Consider the following 24,727-nt stretch of genomic DNA (forward strand, 5'->3'; position numbering starts at 1 on the left):
AAATCAACTAGCCTTGGGTACTCACTGTGCGTATGTGTGTGCGCGTGTGTGCGCGCCTGGGGAATCAAGGGTGACCGCCCGACAAGTGCCAAGGGAGATGACCCTCACGAAGGGTCTCCGGTCTCCTCAAGGGGCGGCGGGAGGGGAGGGGAGGGGAGGGAGAGGTGCGGGGCAGCAGGAAGAGAAGTTTGGAGCACTGGGAAGGAACAAACCCGAGAGGCCAGGTGGCGGTAAGGAGGCTCCGCCCCCGCCCCGGCCCCGCCCCCGGCTCCACCTCCTCCGCCTCTTCCCACCCACCCCCAACCGCAGCTCATCCTCGAGGGCGGAGAGAGGTGGCATTTGAGTCCTCCGGTATCCCAGCAGGCAGTGCAGCCTAGAGACGCTGACAAAGGAGCGGAGGGGCAGTCGCAGCTGCTTTCCGAGGAGCCGGGGTTGCCGAGGTGAGAGTCCCCCCCGCCGTCCCGTCACCCACTTCCTCCGACTTCGGGAAGACGTGGAAGTTACGTTGCCGAGAGACCCCGCGCACAGAATGAGCCGTCCCCAGCCCCCGAGCTTGGCTCTGTGACTGACGGCGGGGCTCGGCGGCGCCGGGCAGCGGGTGGGAGGTGGGGAGCGGGCACATGGAGCCCTTTCTGCCCCATCTCTGCCTGTCAGCTGCCCCGCCGCCCGCGGAGCCCGGCCCCAGGGTCCGGCCGGCCCGTGCGTGCCTTTCCCGTGCCCGGGCGGAGGCAGCAGGCTCGGGTTCCTCCCGGTGCCCGCCCGGCAGAGTTCGGTCGCCCCGGGGATGAGACTCCAGGGACAACTCTTTGGCGGATGTGGCGAGGAGGGCTAGGGAAGGGAGGCTGACTCCCCATTCGGGGTGACACCGTCCTCGCCCTAACTCCTCCTTCCCCCAACCCAGCCGGTCCCCCCCTCGGCGAGCAACTGGAAGGAAATCGGCGGGGCTGGAACGAGGCGTCCCGGGATGGCTGGAGGGAGGTGAAAAGTGGGGTGGCGAGGCGGAGAGGGAGAGCGAACGCCTTCGCGGAATAGTGGCGGGGGGTGGCGGGGGTACGTGGCCTGCATCCGTCCCCCTTCCTGGACCTCCGCACGGATCCTGATGGTTGCACCAGCTGCTCGGCTGTAAACAGGCTCACATGACCGGTTTCACATGGAGCCGGCCGGTGTGGGGATGAAGGCTGGAAAGGCTGGGCCCCAGTCAGGTGGAGCTTCAGTCCTAGGACGGACCGTTTCAGACTCCCTCTCCTGCCCTCCAGCCCTTATTCAGTGTTCTGCGGTTTCCCCTTTGGGTAAAGTAACTGACAACCTGCCCTCTCGGGACTGGAGTTGCTTTTCTGCCCCAGTAGAAGCCAAGAGACCTCACCTCGGGGAGTGAGAGGGCAAAATACTAAATGAAAGCGGTCCCGTTTTTTTTTTTTTTTTTTTTTTTTTTTGACCGTTGAGGGAAATAAAGAGATGGACGCAGACCTGGAAAATGGGATCCTTTGGATCTTGCCTAAAAAGCAGTCCTGTTCTATCGGAATGCATTGCGTTCTTAATGTGAATTCCAGAGAGAAGGGGGAAAGTCTCCTGTTTCAGCCAGGGCACACCTGGAATTTAATATATTCTTGCTGATGGAAATCTTGTCCATGTTTCCTTTAAGTGCTTGGAAATCTGCCTATAAAATGCTATATACAGGATATTGACCAGGGAGTGGACACCAACTTCTAGATTACATATATATGTGGTAGAAAGCAGTGGGAAGTTTGGAAAACAGGAAGCGGGGCCAAATGTGCCTTTCAAGTTGTTCACATCTACATACCCGAACAGGATACAAGATTAAACTAGTTTCTGAAGCATTTCTGGAACTCTCAGAATACAAGGTTTACTCAAATACCAGGATATTTGAAAATATGGAGTTTCTCAAATCTGTAAGGGGTAGTGGTGATAGATTCCCTTTACATGCAATATATAATTAGATGTAATGGGCAATATTCAGTATAAAGTTACCCCTTTGTAGGTGAAGACCGAAAACAGAACAAATAGCTTATAAAATAATACATGTTTCTTCCCCTGAATTGTTCATGCACATTTTCTTCCCCAATTTTTTATTTTTAATGGTTTTCTCCTGAAGCTTTGACATTTAATTCTCTTTTTTTTTTTTTTTTGAGAGGGTGGGGGCAGAGGCAGAGGGAGAGAAAATCTTAAGCAGGCTCCACACCCAGCATGGAGCCCGAGGTGGAGCTTGATCTCAGGACCCTGAGATCATGACCTGAGCCGAAAATCAAGAGTCAGACGCTTAGCCAACTGAGCCACCCAGGTGCCCCTTAACTCTAATTTCTGAAACAATTAAGAAACTACAAGAAAAGCTTCCCCATCCTCTAATAGCCCAATAAAGTAATTTGCTACTCTTCTTTTTCTGTTTTTAAAATGTTTAAGATGAAAATAGGCATTTTACACATCGTCTAAAATTTAAATGGGCAGATCGGTGTTGCTCTGAATCTTGTTTTGCCACCTTGTAGTATTGTAGAGAATCTTGCCCTACAATAAATAGATGAAGTGATTTACTCTTTGAGGCCTTCTGTTTCCTCACCTGTAATATCAAACTTTTGTTTTAGTCTCCAGGGTCCCTTATGGCTCTCAAATTCCATAAAATAGTGCAGTTTTTGATTGGGAACTACTCTTGGACAAAATAAGATGGTCAAATAAGCCAAGTTATTGGTATCAGCTGGAAGAACATGCAGTCCATAACAAGAGCTATCCAGAGTCCTAAAGAAATAAGGATTGTGCTCTGCAAAATTCTCATTAGGTAAATTAGCCATATGGGTTGACCTGGACCCCTCTCTCCTCTCCCCTCCGTCAGGAAATTGAAGATTGCCTCAGCTAAATCCTGCCTCCAAAATTAGAAAGAACAGTTCACACCCGACTTTCTTGACCTTTAGGGCATTGCACAGCGTGATTCTTTCATTCATCCCAGCTTCTTCCCGAATTAAGTGGGCTATGTGATCAGTGATGAAGTTAGGATGAAAAGAAGGCTCTAGCAGGGTCTCACCTTGGTTAGATAGATCCCCAGAACCAATGGCCTTTTTCAGCTTTGCAGCGTTTGAGATTTAATTTTGCCAGCACATCCCCAAATTGGCAGTCTCAAGGATTGATTCACGCTAACCAAACTTAAAAAGATTTTTATGTTAATATATGAACGCCAGTTGACTAACTTCCCGTGAGAAGTCGAACTGCCAAGCTGACCAAGACGACTCGTGGATAAGCCCGGGTACCCTTTGCTTTTGACGCTACGGAAACACAGACATTGTGCTCCATCTCCCCCCTTTTTCTCGGGACTGTGTGGAACACTCCTTTCTTAAAACACCTAGTGGTTGATACCTTCGACAAGGTTACAGCTTTTATGTGAAAACCCTTGCAGTCACACCTTCGTATGGATATATCCTAGTCACCTGATTGAATCTGGGCCACCTGTAAGACATCTCTCAAATCGGTTTGCTCTCCATTCCTCCTGCCTTCATCTAGGCCCTCACTTCATGCCACGTTGATTCAAGGGTGACTTGGTTTTTCCTGTAACTCCTCTGGAGTCCGCTGTTGTGCTTAACTGGTCAGTGGCAACCAGATTCCTACTCCAGATCTTATCCAGTCCGTTCTCCGCTTAAGACCCTTCAGAGGGGGTGCCTGGGTGGCTCAGTAGGTTAAGCGTCTGCCTTTGGCTCGGGTCATGGTCCCAGAGTCCTGGGATTGAGCCCTGCATCCGGCTCCCTGCTCAGCCAGGAGCCTGCTTCTCCCTCTCCCTCTCCTGCTCCCCCTGCTTGTGTTCTCTCTCTAGCTGTCTCTCTCTCTGTGTCAAGTAAATAAATAAAAATCTTAAAAAAAAAAAAAAAGACCCTTCAGAGGTTTCCCATCACCCGAAGCAGTGGTTCTCAAAGTGCAGTATGCATTCGAATCATCCGGAGGGCTTGTGAAAACAAAGGTGACTGGGCCCCAACCCCAGGACTTCTGGGGCAGCAGGTCTGGCCTGGGACCCAAGAATTGGCTTTTCTAGCAAGTTCCCAGGTGAAGCTGCTGCTGCTGGTCCGGTACCACATTTTGATAACCACTGGCACCCAGAAGCAAGTCTCCACCCCCGAACTTGGCTTATAGGAGTTTTCACCATCTCCCGCCACTCCTCCATACAGGCTATTTTTTAACCATGTGCTGTGCCAAAGCTCATCTTAAGAGTCCCTTTCATGCTTCTACACATCTTCTTCCTGGAATTCACCCCCCTCTCCACTCCTACTGCAAACTCCTATTTAAGGCAGCCTGGCACTTTCTTTATGCTCCTAGAGCTTTTTTATCTACCAGCATTTTAACACTTGTCACATCATATCCTAATTACCATGTATATCTGTTTTTCCTGCTAGACTGAATTTTTCAAGGGCTGAGACAATGTTTTCATCTTTTCTCCATATTCCTCAGCACAGGGCCTAGCACATAATAAGTGCTCAGTTAATGTTCCATGAATGAACTTGTGATTCTAAAACTCTGGAGAGGTCCATAGGTAGCAACATATGTATTTCTTTCTTTCTTTCTTTTTTTTTTTAAAGATTTTGTCAGCACAAGCAGGGGAGCGGCAGGCAGAGGGAGAAGCAGGCTCCCCGCTGAGCAGGGAGACTGACATGAGGCTCGATCCCAGAACCCGGGATCATGACCTGAGCCAAAGGCGGATGCTTAACCGACTGAGCCACCCAGGCGCCCCATGACATGTGTATTTCATATAATGAGTTATACGGATTTTGCTTTGAGAATCGCACATCTTGAAATACCTGAAGACACTGAGATATTGTAAAACAAAGATGGGAAATAAGTAGTTTTAAGAAAAATGCTTTTCAAACTGATGCTGCTAGAGGGCATCCTTATTTTTTATAAATCTTAAAATGTACTCTAGTCAACTTTTCCATCTTGAATAGATAATAGCCTGTCATCACATTATTTAGAGCAGTTCAGTCCCATTGGTAAGACATCACATTACACGAAAAACCTAGAAAATGTATAGAAACCAAATGGCCTAATATTGCACAATGAACGATTGAACCTGTAAAGTGGACATTAGAACATGGCTTGTGAAAGACTTTTTTTTTTTTTTGAAGATTTATTTATTTGACAGGGACAGCGAGAGAGGGAACACAAGCAGGGGGAATGGGAGAGGGAGAAGCAGGCTCCCCACTGAGCAGGGAGCCCGATGTGGGGCTCCATCCCAGGACCCCGGGATCATGACCTGAGCCAAAGGCAGACGCTTAACCAACTGAGCCACCCAGACGTCCCCGAAACATTTGACTTTAGGAATATACCAGCCATTAAAAATCCTGATAGACAATACTGGAGATTTAAAGAGGAAGAGAGTAGAGCTGATGAAATGGGAAGGAAAAAAGAGGTTTGAATAACAGTGAGACTAAAGCAGAAGAACTTAATTGCTCTTAACTGTTTAGAATTTCGCTGGCCATTGGCAGACCACACCAAGTATGGAGGAAGGAGATAGATAGTCTTTGTGCCCAGATAAAAGGGAGCTCGCCTAGAGGTGGAGCTGGGAACCCTAATCAGAGTAAAGACAAGCAGGAAGAGGCCGTAAGGAGCTGGTGCACTGTGGCCCAGCAGATGGGTTTCTGGGGAATCTGGACTTGGGATAATCCTTAGCTGTTTCAAGCTTGAAACCACTTCAGCACAGGAATCCCCAAGGACCGCTTATTTCATCTGATTTTCTCGCAGCCTCCTCTTTCCAAAAAAAGGGGGGAGGGTAAATGACAATATGCTTTTAAAGTGGTTTCTGTTTTAAATCTCCATTTTGAATCTGTGGTGAGCAAAGGTATTGAAACTCTCATTTATCTGAGTCTGATCTTTTCCTTCTTGTCAGTCTAAAGTGAGGAAAACAGAAAATGATCACACTTTAGGGTACTGGTCTCCCTGGACTGACGGTGGAAAGTGTGAGGACTTCATGTGTTTAGGCGAGTGTGTGTGTGTGTGTGTGAGTGAGTGAGTGTGAGAGAGAGAGAGAGAGTAGTTTGCAAACTGGTCACAAGGTGGTGTACACACATAAGGTTTTCTTTCCAAATTTCATTCACGATTGCATTTCTGTGCCTTTGGTACAGAGGGCAAGGACGAGGCGGCTCCCGAGTCACCAGCTGCACTGCTTCCCTGTGAGGTCGGGGCCACCTTGGAGCCTATTTGGGCACTGAGGAGCCAGGGCTAATGACGAGAGGGAAACGGGGAGGGGTGGGGAGAGGCAGCTGGGAGTGCGGATTCTCTGTTCTCCACTTACCCCAACCCACGGTAAGCAGCTGCCATAGATTGGCTGTTCTTTTAAGTGGGATCCTTTCCCTGTCTTTTATGGACAAAGTGTGTTCAGCCATGAGGAAGAGGAATGTCCCTTGATGGAGGAAACCGTTATTAGTAAACACCTGTAGGCAAGCTGATAAGTTCAGTATCTGCTAAATGCCTAACACCGAGCTTGGGTCTATGTAGGATGAGGAAAAACAACAAAAACCCCACAGAAAAACAATATGGCATTATGCTCGAAGTCTGGGGAGTCCAAATTAACCCACACAAAACAAATGTCAGAATATTCAATCAATACAATAAGTGCATTAAAAGGTAATAAAATCAGTGAGATCATATAGATCAGAGAAGTAGAGGAAGAGCACAAAGGGGAAATTTGAAGGCAGCTTTGAAGAATGAGGAACATTTTGGTGTCCAGAGAGGTAGACTACAGAATAAACCTTGGTTACTAATGCTCTCATGGATAGTTACCGACAGCCGTAGGTCTTGTTTCATAATCAGGAAAAGAAAAAAAAAAAAAAAAAAAAAAAAAAAAAAAAAAGAAAGCATGCCCAGCTTAGTAAGTGAAACTGTCTCTCAGTTGTTTTTCTTTATAAAACTGAAAAGGAAACACATGTAACAAGACTTGAATTTTGGATCATCCTTTGAGAACTCTTCTGGAGAAGCAGGGAACTTTCTAGAGATGAGGGCATGTGTGACAATGTGACAGTGAGCATCAGAGGCAGGACTTTTGGAACGAGACACAGAGGAGATGGAACCGTTTAGGAAAGTGTGAGTCTGGAGACCAGAGATCTGCCACCAGCACCTTGTGTGACCTTGGGTAAGTCCTTTATGCTGGGCCTGCTTTCCTCAGAGGTAAAATGAGAAGCGCTGGGAGCTCACACTCTTTGACTTTGTGTGTGTTTGACTTTTGGAAAGCAACCTCATAAACCGATTTGGAGTCAGGTTTTTCCGGCTTAGTATATAATCTTTCCCCAGAATTTTTGCACTTTATCATTTTGCAGTATGGACGGGAGCAAAGAGAAAGTGTTAGCCGCCGGAAAACCATCAATTAGAGGCAGGTGTTCTGCTTCATTATGTTTGTTGGCCGAATCACTGATATTGCTCTGGTGACCTGGTGCTAATTCCCCCCTAATTTCCATTGGTCGGAGTTCAGGAGGCAATTTATATCTTAGCCAAGATAAGTGAGAAATGGGAACAGGGATACAAAAAGAAAGAATAAACTGCTAAAAACCGATGAAACACTTTTTAAACAGTGATCGGGGGATAGACAGCCTATTTATTGACAATTCCTGGGGAAAAGCGTTCATATTCAACTCGTCAAGAGAAAGCTTCAAAATGAAGAGTAAGAATTCTACTAAACCATTATGGAAAGCTAGCGAAATTTCTACTCTTGTTGTGCCAACAAACTTCCCCTTAAGTTTGGAAGAGTTTAGTGCTTGTTCTGTGTGGTTAATTTTGACTTCCCAGTCAGATTTATAAACCGTGTCATACTCCTTTATAACAAAAAGTTGCACATTTCCCTCAGTTTGCAGGCCTTCTTAAACCTTTGTTTTTCTCACTGGCATGAGCTTCTGTTGCTCTAAAATGATTTTAAAGAATTGAAATCCTGGCATTTAACACATTGTTTAAGGTTCTCCATCTTATTAAAGGATCATGAATTGGAAAATGCAATTAACAGAGATTTTTCACACATTGTTTCTAAATTCCTTCTTGAGTTTCAAAACTGGCACCTTTTCCAAATTAGGCCCTGGAGGAGTTGTTTAATTTGACTTAAACACACACACACACGCACACACACACACACACACACACACACACAAAAGCTTTTGAATAGGTGTTCATAGGGTTCAGAATTCAAAAGATAGAAGATGGAAAAAGGTATCCAGAGGAAACCGCCCTTCCACCCCTGTCCCTAGCTGCTCAGGTAGTTTCTCCAGGGGCAGCCCTGGCCATCCTTCCCAAGATCTTTTACCCAGAGCGGGGAGACCTCCCTCTCCCACTCAGATGATGGCATACTCTCTACTCTGCATTGTACCTTGCTTTTCTCACTTAACACTGAACTTGACGGTCAGTCCATACCTCCACGACACAGAAGGCTTCCTCTTTCTTCTTGGCAGCTTCCTGGCCTCCCAGCAAATGGCTGTATCATACTTTATCTCATGACCCACCCACCCCCCTCCCTTAAGGGACAGTTGGGCTGTTTCCATCTTTGACTATTGACAACAACAGCTAACCCTTGTTGAGTGCCAAGCTTTGTTCTGTGTGCCTCCCATAAATCATTTTATTTACTCCTCAGTACTGAGGATTAAAACACGTCCACGTACGTGGTTTCGCACAAGAGGAATATTTATGCCGGCTGAATTCCTAGAAGTAGAATCTCTAGATCGGAGGACGTGTGTGTTTACTTGTGGCAGGGAGAGTCCGTCTGCCAGTTTATATCCCTGTCAGCAACGTTAGGAACATGCCTGGATGCTCCATGCTATCAAACTTGTTGTCTTTCGACAGTCTGGCAAGTAATAACGTGTATTTCGGTGTAGCTTTAGTTTGTATTTCTCTTGTGAGTGAGGTTCCACCTCCCCTGGGAAGTTTAAAAACAGTTGGTCCTTTTCTATAAAACATTGCAGCATTTGCTCATTTTTATGGTGAGTGCTTTTTCATAATAATTGGTATTTCCTCTACATCTAGTAGGGAAATCAGACCTGGCCTATGACTGGAAAAGTTTCTTTGGCTTTGCATAGACTTTTTTTTTTTTTTAAAGATTTTATTTATTTATTGGATAGAGAGACAGCGAGGGAACACAAGCAGGGGGAGTGGGAGAGGGAGAAGCAGGCCTCCCGCCGAGCAGGGAGCCCGATGCGGGGCTCGATCCCAGGACCCTGGGAACATGACCTGAGCCGAAGGCAGACGCTTAACGACTGAGCCACCCAGGCGCCCCTAGACTTTTTTTTTTTTTGCCATGCAGTGTTTTAAGAGTTTTTCAATAGTCGAATTTGTCAATATTTTTTGGTTTCTGGTTGCTCAGATTAGAAAAGAAAAAAGATTTCCCATGGTTTCTAGTGTTTTACGGTTTTCTTTTTCTACATTTAAAACTTGGATCCATTTGAATTTACCCTGATAAAGTTTTGGAATTTTGTAAGGAATAAGGGATAAATTCAACTTTTTTTTCCCCCTAGGTGGATACCCGGTTTTACCAACATTTATTGACTAAACTGTTTTCCAGAAATCAGAGATGCCATGCCACCTTTTTTTTTATTTTTTAATTTTTTTTTAAGATTTTTAAATTTATTCATTCAAGACACAGAGATACAGAGAGAGAGAATATGAGCAGGGGGAGAAGCAGGCCCCCCGCTGAGCAGGGAGCCCGACGCGGGGCTCGATCCCAGGACCCTGGGATCATGACCTGAGCCGAAGGCAGACGCTTAACCATCTGAGCCACCCAGGTGCCCCACCATGCCACCTTTTTATCCTAAGCTAAATTCTCATCCTTTTTTTTTTTTTTTTAAGATTTTATTTATTTATTAGAGAGAGAGAGCACGAGCGGGGAGGAGGATCAGAGGAAGAGGGAGAAGCTGAGCAGGGAGCCTGATGCAGGGCTCGATCCCAGGACCCTGGGATCATGACCTGAGCCAAAGGCAGATGCTTAACCAACTGAGCCACCCAGGGGCCCCTAAATTCTCATCCTAACAACGTTTTAGAATGAGACGTTGAATACTATTTAGTGATGGCAAACTCGGATGTTGTGTTTCTGATAGCCAAGCTCACTAAGAAAGTAATAGAGCTAATTATTTTCTGTTGGAAAAAATATACCAAACTTCTGAGAGCACATTATCCAAATAGAAATGTGTATGGCCCTTAGCAAAAGAAAGAAATATGTGGCAAATAAAAACTCAAAATTAGAATGATTTCATCGGATGCTGTTCAGAATAATCTTAGTTTTATTGTATTACAGTGGAGAGTTAGTTAGCTGGAGTGGAAATGCTGAACTGTAGGCGGGAGGCCTGCTGACAGTATCTGTCTCTGTCTCTTCCTAATTTAATAACAGCAGCAAACACTTAGAACATTGCCTGGCCTACAGTAAGTGCTAAAAGCATTGCATGTCTTAATTAATTCAGTATATGTAATTAATAAAAAGTTTGTAATCTGTTATGAATGATACACATATTACATGTTATTACTAATAAAAATGTAGTAGGCCCTTTCAAAAAAATAGGCCCTTTGGAAATAAAAAAAAACAAAACACCCCAAAACCCTACCCTGTCATGAGCTACATGCATGCTGTAAAATACACAGATAGGAAGTAGTATGATGATCTGGGACAGCTTGTGGATTATGATCTTCCCAGTGTTGTCCCTCACCTTCACATTTCTGTGCCTTGGCATATGCTGTCCCCTAGGTCAGAATGCCCTTCCTACCAGTGCCCCCCCCCTGACACAGAAGTATATGCCTTTTTTTTTTCTTTTTAAGATTTTATTTATTTGAGAGAGACAGCGCGAGCAAGCATGAGCGGGGGTGGGGGGGTGGAATGGGCGGTGGGGAGAAGCAGACTCCCCGCTGAGCAGGGAGCCCGATGCGGTCCTCGGCCTCGATCCCAGGACTCTGGGATCATGTCCTGAGCCAAAGGCAGACACTTAACCATCTGAGCCACCCGGACGCTCCTGCCTTTTTTTTTTTCTTTAGAGACTACCTCAAATGCCCTCTCCTTGCCTCTCTTCCAGGTAGAATTATTCATGTAATCTAATTCCTTAGCACTTTATATATATATAGTGCTATGCATTATAATAGAGGTAGCTTAAATACTGTTTTGTCCGTTAGATTTGAGTCTTTTTTTTTTAAAGATTTTATTTATTATTTAGAGAGCACAAGCAGGGGGAGAGGGAGAGAGAGCATCTCAAGCGGACTCCATACTGAGCACGGAGCCCAACGCGGGGCTCGATCCCATGACCATGAGATCTTGACCTGAGCCAAAACCAAGAGTTGGTTACTCAACCAATTCCGCCACCCAGGTGCCCCGCAATTTGAGTCTTTTGAGGGCAGGGCCTGTGCATTATTCATCTTTGTATCTCTGCACAGCTCCTGACACAGTTCCTGCCTTATAACAGGTGTTCAGCTGAAAGAAAATAAAAATTTGCATACATGATTATACAGTATCTCATTTGGTAAAAGTTGGAAGGGCCTCAAGCAGAGTCGGCACACCAGCCCGATAGCTGGTAAAACCAAACAGTTTAATCTTGTGTTATATTGCTCTTTGAAGGTGTGGGAACTTGAACACAAAGTATGAAATGGTTTATGGGCTCTTTTAAAGGTGTCACCTACAGAGTGAAAATCAGACATTTTCTGTGATCGTATTGTTTTAGCTTTTGCATTTTCAGAAGCCACATTCTTAGGATGCTAGCTAAATAAGAATGTTGTTGATTAATTAAAAAAAAATGTTGATTAAAATGAGATTAGGAAATAAACAGCAACATCACACCTATCAGACAGACTTCTAGCTACAACTATTCAGGACATATTCAAGAACCCCACAAGGAATCCCAAAGGTCTCTAAGTTGGAAGAAAAGGGCTCTCCTGAAGCCTGTGTACCTGACAGAGCCTACCGACTGACTTTGAACTTTTCATAGAAAACTCCCAAGGACTCCTTAACGAGTTTGGATTTTCGGCTTCCTTTCAAGACATTTTTGCTTGTCTTGGGTTTTTGGTAGAAAAAAAGATGAACTCTCTCACCCATGCTGCCAGAAGGCATTAACTAAGGCATTGTTGAAACGAGTGTAAAAGTAAGTCTCGTGTTTTTCTCCCATAACGCATGGAAACTTAATTTTTATTTTTTCGCCTTTGAGAATTCTGATTAACTCACATAAAATCAGTTGTGACAATACTTAATTTGTTCTACTTCTTAAGAAATCCGAGGTTTTATTTATTTATTTATTTATTATTATTATTTTTAAAGATTTTATTTATTTGACAGAGGGAACACGAGCAGGGGGAGTAGGAGAGGGAGAAGCAGGCTTCCCGCCGAGCAGGGATCCCGATGCGGGGCTCAATCCCAGGACGTTGGGATCATGACCTGAGCTGAAGGCAGACGCTTAACGACTGAGCCACCCAGGCGCCCCAAGAAATCCGAGGTTTTAAAAAGAGTGATGGCCCTTTGATCTCACCTCCTTGAAAGAGGGTGATTAATTTGAGGTAGCAAGACTTCTTTATTCTAGTATTTATGTAATTTATCATAGGTTGAAATCTTGAGTGTGAAAGGAGCATGTGTAAATTTCTTTGCATAGTTTGGAACAAGCTGTGTAAGTAAGCCACGAGGAGAAGTCCAAGGGCAGCTTTAAATGGTTTGGGGACCTGTTTTAATGCAAGCTTTTTGTTGGAGGGACAGCAAATGAAAACAGGTATCATTCGATTTCCTTCTCTCTTCTTCTCTTTCTAGATTGCCAAAATGCTTTGGAGTTTTTAACTAACTGACTTAAGAAAAGTCCAAAATAGATTTGAGACTGTAAAAACAGAAGCTGCAGCAAGGGGGATTCAGTGCCAATGCATCAACAAAAAAGACAGCCAGAGTTAGTGGAAGGAAATCTTCCTGTTTTTGTGTTTCCCACGGAGCTAATATTTTATGCAGATGACCAGTCAACACATAAGCAAGTGTTGACTCTGTATAATCCCTATGAGTTTGCCTTAAAGTTCAAAGGTGAGTCTCCTAGGTCTCTTTTATGGATTGTAACTAGTCCCTACTAATTGTTTACTTGTAGAAACTAATTTTTAAAAAACACTAATGGCCATTGTGACTTTTTCTTTCAGTTTTGTGTACTACTCCAAATAAGTATGTTGTCGCTGACGCTGCAGGTGCAGTAAAGCCTCAGTGTTGTGTGGATATGTAAGTCAAAATCCCTTCCTGGTAACATGTTGTACGTGTGTTAATATTTATGTGTTTAACTTGAAAAGGATCTCGTCTTGAAGCCATTCCCACTTAGGCATTTATTACATTTTGAATTTTTGCTGGGAGTTGTAGTTTCTCACAATTCTTTTTTAAATTTTATTTATTGTTTTTTAAAGGTTATTTATTTGAGAGAGAGAGAGTGAGAGTGAGCGCACATGAGCGGGGGTGGGGGGGGGGCGGTGGGCGGCGGGGGCAGAGGGAGAAGCAGACCCTGAGATAGATCATGACCTGAGCGGAAGGCAGATGATTAGCCGACTGAGCCACCCAGGCGTCCCGATCCCTCACAATTCTTAAGAAGCCCTTAAGATGCTAAACAGGTCGACCAAATCCTTAGTAATATTTCACGATGCTGGAGCTGATGTGTGTGTTAATGTTTCCGTGAACATCTCCTCAATTGTTGTGCTTGTTATAGCGGGGTCGCTTATGAAGGTCAAGTTCTAACTCATTCCTTTACATTTCTCTAGCTATAATGGAATTTAGCTTTCTTTGGAACATCCTATTATAGTGACATTTGGGAAACTAGTAATACTACATTCACAGAACAATGGTAATATAAGTTCATCTGAAATGATTCAGCTAATAAGCCTGGAAGTTAATCTCTTCAAACAGGAAGCAAGTGTGTAGCTACTCATCTGTAAAAGGTTATCTGAGTTCTTCCAGATAATTTTGTCAGAAATTAAGTGTCAGATAGATGATTGTTTGTTCAAGCTGTTCATATGTAATTTTCACTTTAGAGCTAGTGGTGACCAGATGGAGCCATTGACCAGCTCTTAATTTAAGCTACCAAGTCAACTGTGTTTGTTTAAACCTTCCATGAGAATGAGAAGCAGAAGTTTTTTCTTCTGAGTATGTTTTCATCCTCCCATATCCATAAAATGATGTATCTTTTGAGGACGTGTTTTCACAGGTTTCGTTTGATTTTCATTCAATACACAGTAAGCAAGGACTATTCCAAAGAAATGTAGTCTCTTGCCAAAGAAATGTGTTATCTTTGACCTAATTGGTTTGTGTTCTCTATTAAGAACGAAGTAAGATAAATGGAATTGTAGATCGCTCTTGTAAAATTGCAAGTGCCTTATACTCTTTTCAGAGGAAGACAGAAGTGTATTGTTAGGCTTCTGTTGCATTGGTCATACTGGTTACTTATTCAATTGCTTGTTTTTACCTGTGTGCACGACTTTCAGTTTTGAGTCTAGGTGAGGTTTGTTACTTGCACAGTAACTAAGCGGCAGTAGAAACCCACGAGACTTTGGTGAGGAAGAAGGTATTTCATATATCCTACTCAGTAACTACGGCTGCCCGCAGATCTCAAGGGGGAAAAAATGTCCTTGCTAAAAGGAATTTCCTTTACCTATCGTTCTTTTACTTCAGACTTTTATTCTGTGTTGTAGAGTATGTGTTTTCATCAAATATTTTAGAATCACCCATTTCCTTTTGGGTTATGCTGTGGCTTTTTTTTTTTTTTTTTTTTTTTAAAGCATCATTAGCAACTTTCTGTATTTGAACATTTGGTTACAGTTAGTTAATGTTCTCCTGTATGAAATCTCAGGCTGAATTCTGTTTGACAGGCCCCCAGAAACCTAAACAGCATTTATTTTTTAATGTTTTCAGTGTGATTCGTCATAGAGATGTTCAATCCTGTCACTATGGCGTAAAAGACAAGTTCCGCTTTCAAGTTTCCGAGCAAAGCCAGAGGAAGGCTTTAGGAAGGAAAGAGGTTGTGGCTATTCTTCTCCCATCTGCAAAAGAACAACAAAAGGAAGAAGAGGAAAAAAGGATAAAGGAACATTTAACCGAAAGTTTATTTTTTGAGCAGTCCTTTCAACCAGGTAGTTTTGGGGTTGCTTTTAAAGCCCGTTGGCGCTCTTAACGCATTTCTAACTGGAAAAAGTCATCAGGGAGCTAAGAATCATTACTAGAAAAATGATCTGCCACTTTCCACCTAATTAACTACTTCAGAACGGAACCGAACTAGAGATCAGGTACCGAAAAATCGAGCAAGAGGCCTAGAGCTGGACTTGAAATGAGGAGAGAAGCTCTTGGCTGCGGAGGCTGTAAGGAGAGGCCGAGTGTTGCTATCGCCTCTGAAATGTGTCGACCCGAGAATGCAGCCCCCCTGTACTTTCGAAGGCTAGCACAATTTGGCAATTACATACTTTTGTTTCTGTGACTTTCCCGTATCCTTTCTCATTTAATTAGTTCGAAGAAGGAGAGAGATTGTGTTTGGCAATAGGCCAAGCTTGGTGCGCTGTTCATATTATTTTGAAAAAAAAAAAAAAAAATCTCATTAAAGTTGAAGTTAATTAAACTAAGTAGATTATAATATCCCCTGTGGGCTATTAATTGAATCCCTCTCCATTCCTCATTTCCTTCCAGCTTAGATATTCAGAAGTGTTATGATATATTCTTTCAACATTGACACTATCCTCATGTTCAACTCTTTGGACGTCATTCCTCCTCCCTCTTAACGTCTCATTATCTCCTTCCAACCCCATTATAAGAGGAGGAAGATAAAATTTTCCATAGAAAAACATGGAAACTTTTTGATAGTGATATATGAATGTGATAGCAGCTGTCCTTGAAATTGCAACATTGTCTATGAGGAATTAAAAACAAATCTACTTGTCATTACATTAATTCACAGGTCCCTATCAGTTTGTTCATCTTAGAGCTTAGAGTGTTTATTTGGATAACACAGGGAGTAATGCCTCTTTGATTTACTGTGGGCAAGAGTCTTCTCCATCCATGTATGGAGTGCCCAGGTTTTCTGGTGACCCCGAGACTAGGGACTAGGTAGAAGCCAGTAGATTGCTTCTTCTCAGCAACTGTTATTGACCGATAGGACCAGATTTTCATCTTTTGAAGCTGAAAGAGAGCCTCTGGTAAATGTCACTTTGATCTCCGATCAGTATTGTGAAGTTGGCTTATACATGTTTATGGAAATGCAAGATTCCCCCTTGGAGGTACCTCTTCTAGAATAAGAAAAGTCATATAATGACTATTTGGTTTTTGATGTTCAATTCATAATTTAAAGGAAAATGGCCATCGGCTCATTTCTGTATTTAACAGACCAGTTTAATAGCCCTCCCCCCCAAATAATAAGGATTAAAAGTTTTATATTTTTTCCCTTTATTTTAAAACTTATTAGAATTCAGGTGAAAATCATCCTAAAAGGCTAAATGATTACAGTGTGTATTAATTGAGCATTTTATTCTTATTTTCCCTGGACAGTGAACCTTTGGTATCTGAAGCATATTAGAGAATTCTTCTAATTGTAAAATCAAAGTAGATAAAGAAAGGAGGTGATTTCTGTTCTGGGAAAAAAAACCTCTCTAAGCCATCCATGTCAGGAAGCCCAATGAAGACAAGCACCTTATTTGTCTAGTTAACTCTCACGTCCTCGGCCACGAGCAGAGTGCCCGGCACAGAGTAGTGTGTGCATGGGTTTCACTACGAGGGCTGGACTTCTCATCCAGTGGGGTCTGTTGGATTGGTTTGCTTTGTCTCACAAGGTTCCCATGGCTCTTGCCACTCTTCAGAGCAAGGAGCGACACCACGGTAGAGCCCCGTATGAAGTCCTGGCCCACATGTCCAGTTTGCAAGGAGTTCCCCCCCACGTTCCTAATAACGTGGTAGGAAACTGAGGAAAGTTTTCTTCTTTAGTAGTGTATAATAGTGCCTGATTTAGTCCATGTGGACAAAGTGATATTTTTCACTTCTGTTTATTAAATGAATAGTAAATTACATGTGGTTTCCAGTATGTAAAATTCTATGGTTTTTCATTAAGTGTCTCTGAACTAAAATGTTGAAACGAATCGAGATTGTTTGGGGGGAGGTTTTGAAATGTCATTATTTTTGCACATGTTTAGCTTAGAGAAATGACTATCAGACATACCCCAAGTGCAGCAGTGTTGTGAGGCTCTGTGGACCAGCCGGAAAATGGTCAGAGGCTAGATTGCGAAAGATGCAGATTTTATAAATGTGTTCTTATAAGTGTATCGAAAGGCAGGAAAATGAGAAATTTCTTCTCGAGCTGATTCTACTATAAAAGACATAGCAGTAACAAATTCATAAAGGAAAACAGCACCTACAGTCCCACACACTTAACAAATCTGCTTACATAAGTGTTCCGTGTTCTTTTCCAGACCTTGTCTATGTGCATAAGTACATTTATATATATATATATATATTTTTTTTTTCATTTAACAGAAATTTAAGAGAAACCCACAAAGCATACTTGAACAAAATACCAAAGCCCAGGTTATTAAAAAGATGTTTTGAAAAGATGCAGCTGCGTCTTGGTGGGTTTGTCTTAATTACATTGCTAATGAACCGCTATGTCTGTGCAATGTTTTGAGTCCGTGCCCTCTGGCTTAAGAAAATTACACTCTTTATTATTGTTTATAATAATAAAAGATTGAAAATGACCTAAAAGTCCATCAGTTGGGGATTGGATTAAATTATGAATATTCATAAGATGGGATGCCAGGCAGACATTTATTTCCAAGGATCTGATAGAATGACAGATGCTTATACGTTGACATAGAACGAGGCTCATATATATATTTCGGAGAGGAAAAAACAGTTATAGAACAGTATGCATATTATGGTCTCATTTATGTTAAAAAAATTTTTTTTTTTCATGTTTATGTGGGTGTTTATAAACTCTGAAAGGATCTGTACCAAGCTGTTAACAGTGTTCTCTCTAGGAGGGTGAGACTGATCAGGAGCCTTTATGTTTTCTATAGCTCTATAAAATTTTTACAACAATCTTGTAGTATCAGAAGAAAAGCCATTTCCACTTTGAAAAATTGCAAGCATCTATGCAAATGTCTTTGGAATTTCTCTAAATACTAAGAATTCCTTGAAATTATCTTTATTGTGGGTTTTCAGCCAGCGGTGTGGTAGTCCTAAATAAATGTTTGCCTTGAAAGCTTATCTCTGCAGCAAATATAAATACAAAGATACTTCATTTACTAACTAAAAAGAAGACTTGTTTTTAGGTATTTATGCTGTTGTTTCGTCTCAAGCAATAATCACTATAAAATTTGAATTTGTTTCCACCTGTCTGGCTTTGGCAAGGCTCAATTAAACTTTGCACAACAGCTAAGGTATTAATAATTTAGAAAAGCTGCATTTAATAATAAAATGAACAGTGTTATTTCATTAATAAAACACAAGATTGTGTTGCTGTTGGCTATTCCTTTTAATGAAAGAAGGGTGGTGGGAAAAGCTCTATGACAGAATATGTTGTTACCGGGTTTCTTAAAAATATGGGTATGAATATTGCACACATACAGCAAGCACGGCTAATGTTTTTTAAATTTTCTTTTATTGAAGTAAGAACACTTAACTCACAAATGTTTAAGTGTACAATACAGTATTGTTCACTATAGGCACAGTGTTGTACAGTAGAGCTCTAGAACTTACTCAGCTTGCTTAATTGCGACATTATGCCCGTGATTAGTAACTCCCATTTATTTTTTATTTTTTTTAAAGATTTTATTTTTTTAAGATTCCATTTATTTGAGAGAGAGAGAGAACATGAGCAAGGAGGAGGGGGGCAGAGGCAGAGGGAGAAGCAGGCTCCCCTCTGAGCAGGGAGCCCGATGCGGGGCTCGATCCCAGGACCCCGGGATCATGACCTGAGCCGAAGGCAGACGCTTAACCGACTGAGCCACCCAGGCGCCCCAGTAACTCCCATTTTAAACACACCCCCAATGGTAACCACCGTTCTACTCTCTGATTCTGAGTTGGACTGTGTTTTAGATACCTCGTGTAAGTGCAGTCATGCAGTAATTGTCCTGCTGTGACTGGTTTATTTCATGTAGCATAATACTTGCCAGGTATTGTTTCTGCTTCCTCCTTTGCTGTAAATGGAATAGAGCAGGGGACAAGAATTTTCACAGGTAGCTTTTTTTTTTTTTTTTTTTAAGATTTTATTGGGAGAGGGAGAGAGCACGAGCAGGGGGGAGAGGGGCAGAGGGAGAGGGAGAAGCAGAAGCAGACTGCCTGCTGAGCAGGGAGCCCGATGCAGGGTTCGATCCTAGGGCCCCGGGATCATGACCTGAGCCGAAGGTAGACGCTTCACCGACTGAGCTGAGCCCCCCGGGCGCCCCCACAGGTAGCTTTAAAACACTCATGTAGTGCTTTTCTGCTGCTTTTACTGTTTTCAAAAATGGTAGCAGGATGCTACAGTTATGAGGACCAAACCTGTCTACCTAAGATACTCTCAGAAGGCAGTGGGCTCCAGAATGGAGTAAGAGACACAAGCCATCCATTGGGGTACAGGAAGAAAAGATCAGAACTTCCATTTCTATTTGTAGCCCATTCTTTAAAAATTCTGTTGGTGTATTTTATAAACACAGACGATGCATGCTTGACCGCTTTCTACTCATTAGGGTGAGGCGGGGGTGGGTAAGGACGGTGACCCCTCAGTAGGAACTTACTACCTCACAATGCCGTTTCAACATTCCATTTCTGTAACGACTCAGAGACATTCTGGGCTTCCAGATAAGTCCAGCAGATACGTCCCTGTGGCATGGAAATGATGGGCAAAGAGTCAGAGAAGTAAGACAAAACCAGCATCCTGGTGAGTGGTAGACCGTCTATGCGAATGAACTTTGGCCTTGGGGCATTTTCAGAAGCACGCTCAGAAGTGTTGTCTTTTTACAGAGAACAGAGTTGTGTCCTCGGGACCTAGCTTCCTAACTGTCTTCCTGGGAGTGGTGTGCATCGCAGCTCTGATGCTCCCCACACTGGGGGATGCGGGATCACTGGTGCCCCTCTACCTCCACTTAAGTGTGAATCAGAAGCTAGTGGCTGCTTATATCTTAGGTAAGTGCTAAAGCTGCGCGTGGGGCGTGCGTGTGCCCGGAGGTGCTAGTGGTGGCCTTAGACGGGTAAGGGCCATGCGGCTGGTGCTGCTTTAAAGTTGTTTTTTTTTTTTTTAATAGAAAAACCGGCAAGATTGCTTCAAAAGCATGTGTTGAGGTGAAGCGCATTTTAAGATTTAATGTTTTGGCTTACATTTCGTTCTTTTTTATTTTCCTTTTTAAGTTGATGTAAGTTCTCTTTACACGCGTGGGGACTCAAATTCGCGACCCCAAGATCGAGAGTCCCATGCTTTACTGACTAAGCCAGCCAGGCGCCTCGACGATGAGTTCTTTGTAGCTGATTGATCTGGCACCTAATGCTGTATTCAGTTGTTTTCATTTTGCTGACTTGCGATGGTATAAAACAGGTCTAAAATGTAAGATGTGTATATTGCCCCATCCAGCATTTCTACTTCTAGGAACTGATCCCAGGGAAACCCTTAGACAAAGTGCATACAGTGATAAAGGTGAACAATGCAGCCTTGTTTAACACTGTGAACCTTTCTCTTTAAACCAGTTCCCAGATTTCCGTTAAATCATTCTTTCAGTCATCCTGGCTTGAAATCTTATAATTAGTTTAACTGAACAAACAGTTCCTCAGTCCCTGCCATGTGTCAGGGATTAGGGATCCAGTCATGACTGTCTTCATAGTCTCCTGTCACCTCTTCCGAGAGGCCAACTCTCTTCACTATTCTCTCAGTACTCCTTGGTATGCTCTCTTTTTTTATTTTTATCTTTTTAAAGATTTTACTTATTTGACGGCGTGCACGAGCAGGGGGGACGGGCAGAGGGAGGGGGAGAAGCAGGCTCTCCGCTGAGCAGGGAGCCTGACATGGGGCTCAATCCAGGACCCCGGGATCATGACCTGAGCTGAAGGCAGACGCTTAACCGACTGAGCCACCCAGGTGCCCCTATGCTCCCTTTAAGTTTCAAAATTGTCTTCTCAATTTGGCTTCCTGCCTTCTATCTGTGCCCCTTCTCTTCCTATTCCTGCCCCCCCAACCCGTTATTTTAACCCCCCAAATGCCCCATTGCATTGCTGTCAGATGGATTTCCATTCTGCTTTGGTTTCACCCCCGCCACTCCCTACCCGGGAGCCGTCAAGGACTCCCTACAGCCCAGAGAAAGAAGTAGGACTCCGTAGTTGGGCATCCGAGGCTCTCCATCCTGAGACCTCTTTGAGCCAGTCTCGTCCAGCTGATCGCCTGTATAAATCCTTGATCACAGCCTGTGAGGTTAGTCCTGAAAAGCTCATCGAAGAGTCTGGTCAGCCTCTTGGTCCTCGCTTTGCCGTCCCCACACCTGAAATGCCTGCTGATCTCCTTGTTCTTTATCATTCCTGTCCATCTCTTAGGCTTATTTCAGCTTTACCTTTTGGGGCATCTTTTCTGACCTGCCCAGGTCCTACGGGATTGTTCTCCCTCTCTGTACTTTATCACTCACCACTTTTTTTTTTTTTTAACCACTTATTTAGGACTGAGCATATTCTTACATTATTAAATGTTTATGGTTTCATGTATGGAGTCTCTTCAAAAGAGACAAGCCCGGCAGGAATATTATGCTTCTGTCTCTTTGTGGTCCTAGAGCCCTGGGATTCAAATAGGCTCGACCTGTTTTTGTTGATGAACTTGGCTGGCTTTACTGCTATTCTTGTAGCTGATGGGACTGGATGAAGTGGGAGGTATAGTTGATGGTTAAAAAATTAGCTATGGCCAGACATTAGTGATTTAATTAAATCTATCCAGTGACTGCCCATTGCTGTAAATTGGATTTCTTCTGTATAATATCAACTAAATTCAAACTGACTTTGGATTCTTGGTAGAGTGCCTGTCTATGTGCTGTATTTTATTTGCTCATTGAGATCTAAACAATTGCTTATTGAATGGAAGACTTTGTAAAATGCATGGCTTTAACTGTTCTCCAATTTTTTTCTTTCAGGTCTTATCACAATGGCTATACTTAGAACATGAGCAAGGAATTCAGTTGACTTCTGAAGTAAATTTATCTTGCAAATATGAATGTGGACTGCCTTTTATCTCTCTTTCACTCCATTAACATGCTACAAACTATTGAATGATTTACAACAATTGCAAAAGTATAATATATATTTTAAATTACTCTATAATTTTATTGGAAGGACTCCAATACATTATGTTACAGACAGCAAGGATGCTTCTGAGTGACGCCTAGGAAATTATTTGAAGAAATTCTTTTTATATCTAAAGCTGTTGTGCAAAAGACTTTAACTAAAACATCTATTTTCTCATTTTTTTTTTTCTAATTCACTTTGATTCTTAAGGTTATATGTCCTTCTAAGTGAAAGGCCTGAAAGAGCAAACTGACCAGCCTAAACATGAAATGACATTTATTTCCCTAACTACAAACAGCAGTGTTACTATGTAAACGATACCTTGTCCTCTGTCATTATAAACAGTTGCCATGGTGTTTTTAAAAATAAGTCTTACAGTTAATGTGTGGAGGGTAAAAAAAAAAAAGAAGAAAGAAAGAAAAAGCATAAAGTATGGAGGGATCATGCTTATCCTGTCCTAGGATCTCCCAGAAGACCAGACATACTTAATTCATATGGTGAACTACAGGATAGGTAGTTCTAGGGTTTTCTTTGACACTCCTAGAAGTAGCATGACTTCTCTGTTTGGTCTAAGAATTTGAAAGGAAGGTAGGCATTTGTTTAGTTATTTGGTTCACCCTGGCTTTACCTCTGGATCATGCTTTATGTTAATAGGAGGAGAAAAAATCACTTTATCATTTCTTCCTAACCCCTTGCCTGACTGTCAGCAACTAGCCCGGACTGGGATTACCAGATGCCGGGTGGTATATGTAGAGATGTTTTTCACCTTTAAACTCTAAGCCAAGTATAGGAAATCCTTGATATGTGTCTATTTTATATCAGTCACTGAGACATTTTTTAAGTTTCTATTTATTAAAATAACTTTACCAAAAAAAAAAAAAAGTCCCCAAAGCACAAATATTTACATTTCTTTATAGCTTCTTCTGATCTTTAACATATATATGCAGTTTTAACTGTTATTGTCATAATAACTGATCTTTTGACTTAGGATTTTTATCTGAGAGCACAATGCATTGAGTCTCTTGAAAATCATCTTTCAGATCTTTTTATAGAGTGAACTTCTGCACTGCTACTGTAGTCTTCCCAAGGAATATACATAACCACAAAATGTATGCCCGAGGTTGGTTTTCTGCAGGAAATAGTACTTTGCTTCTAAAGTGAAAGCTTTTACATATCTTCTTTAACAGAAAATCCTCATTGTTTAACAATTTGGGAAAGCTAAATCATTAAATGGATCATGTCTGTACATTATGTAATGACTGAGAAGACAGAAATGTAATTTATTTTAAACTTTGTAAAAAAAATTATGTTTGGAGGTTATTCTTGTTTCTCTGTCCCTTTCAAGCCCTCCCATGTATGTGTGCGTGTGCGCGCGTGTGTATGAGATGACACATTGTAAAGGACAAATTACTTTAAAAAAATAAATGGAAATGGAGGCCTGAGTTTCACACTGACGTACACATTTTATTCTGGTTACTGCTGAGGAACTCCGTTTTAGTCTCCTGTTTCCTAGAGCTGTCTCCTATTCCTGTGAGTTAAACAGGAAAAATAAGTGAAATATATGAGCTAAAATGTCTTAAGTTTCTTATTTTACCAGGGGAATTAATTTGTTTAAATTTTTGAGTAGGTAATAGTCACGTGCTTCCAAAGTCAACTATAAAAAGGTATACCAGGGCGCCTGAGTTTGAGCCCCACGTTGGGCGTAGAGATGACTTTTTTAAAAAATAAAAAGGTGTACAGTAAAAAAAATCACTGTTTGCCTTCCCTGTCCACTCAGGTCCTTTCAAGTGACCACTGTTGTTGGTTTAAATATGGCTCCATTGTTTCTTTATCTAAATACATATTTTCATTTTTATGGTTTTATATGTAAATGGTAGCTTATTCTATATACTATACTGTACCCAGCTCTTTTTTTTTTTTTAATTAACATATAATGTATTACTGGTTTCAGGTAGAGGTCAGTGATTCATCAGTCTTACATAACACCCAGTGCTCATTACCTCCCGTGCCCTCCTTAATGCCCATCCCCCAGTTACCCCATCCCCCCATCCCCCTCCCCTCCAGCAACCCTCAGTTTTGTGTCCTGTGATTAAGAGTCTCTTGTGGTTTGTCTCCCTCTCTGGTTTCATCTTGTTTCATTTTTCCCTCCCTTCCCCTATGATCCTCTGTCTTGTTTCTCAAATTCCTCATATCAGTGAGATCATATGATACTTGTCTTTCTCTGATGGACTTACTTCGCTTAGCATCATACCCTCCAGTTCCATCCACATCGTTGCAAACACCTAGCTCTTTTCCACTTGACACTATATCCAGGAGAATTTTCTGGATCAGTAGCTAAAGAGGATCCTCATTCTTTTTCCTAATAGCTGCCGAGTGTTTTCTTGTGTGGCGTGTAGCATAATTCACTTAGCCAGTTCCCTCCTGACCGGTTTTACCAGCACTGCCCGAGAAGTGTCTGTTCTCCCACCGTCCCAGCAGCCGTGTGTTTTGCTCATCTGATGGATAAGTGGCATCTCAGTGTACTTTCTTTATTAA

The 24,727-nt window shown here is 42.5% G+C and overlaps 1 protein-coding gene across 1 annotated transcript; it reads left to right on the plus strand.

The window, feature by feature from the left end:
* Positions 1-305: 305 nt before the first annotated feature.
* MOSPD1 (motile sperm domain containing 1) lies at positions 306-23,634 on the plus strand. The gene is made up of 6 exons (XM_036080777.2): positions 306-440; positions 12,722-12,979; positions 13,090-13,165; positions 14,840-15,057; positions 19,904-20,065; positions 22,042-23,634. Exons 2-6 carry the CDS (start codon positions 12,826-12,828, stop codon positions 22,071-22,073), a joined length of 642 nt encoding a protein of 213 aa, XP_035936670.2. The 5' UTR covers positions 306-440; positions 12,722-12,825; the 3' UTR covers positions 22,074-23,634.
* Positions 23,635-24,727: the final 1,093 nt, after the last annotated feature.

Source organism: Halichoerus grypus, chromosome X (assembly GCF_964656455.1).
Source record: "Halichoerus grypus chromosome X, mHalGry1.hap1.1, whole genome shotgun sequence".
In the NCBI taxonomy this organism is placed as follows: Eukaryota; Metazoa; Chordata; class Mammalia; order Carnivora; family Phocidae; genus Halichoerus; species Halichoerus grypus.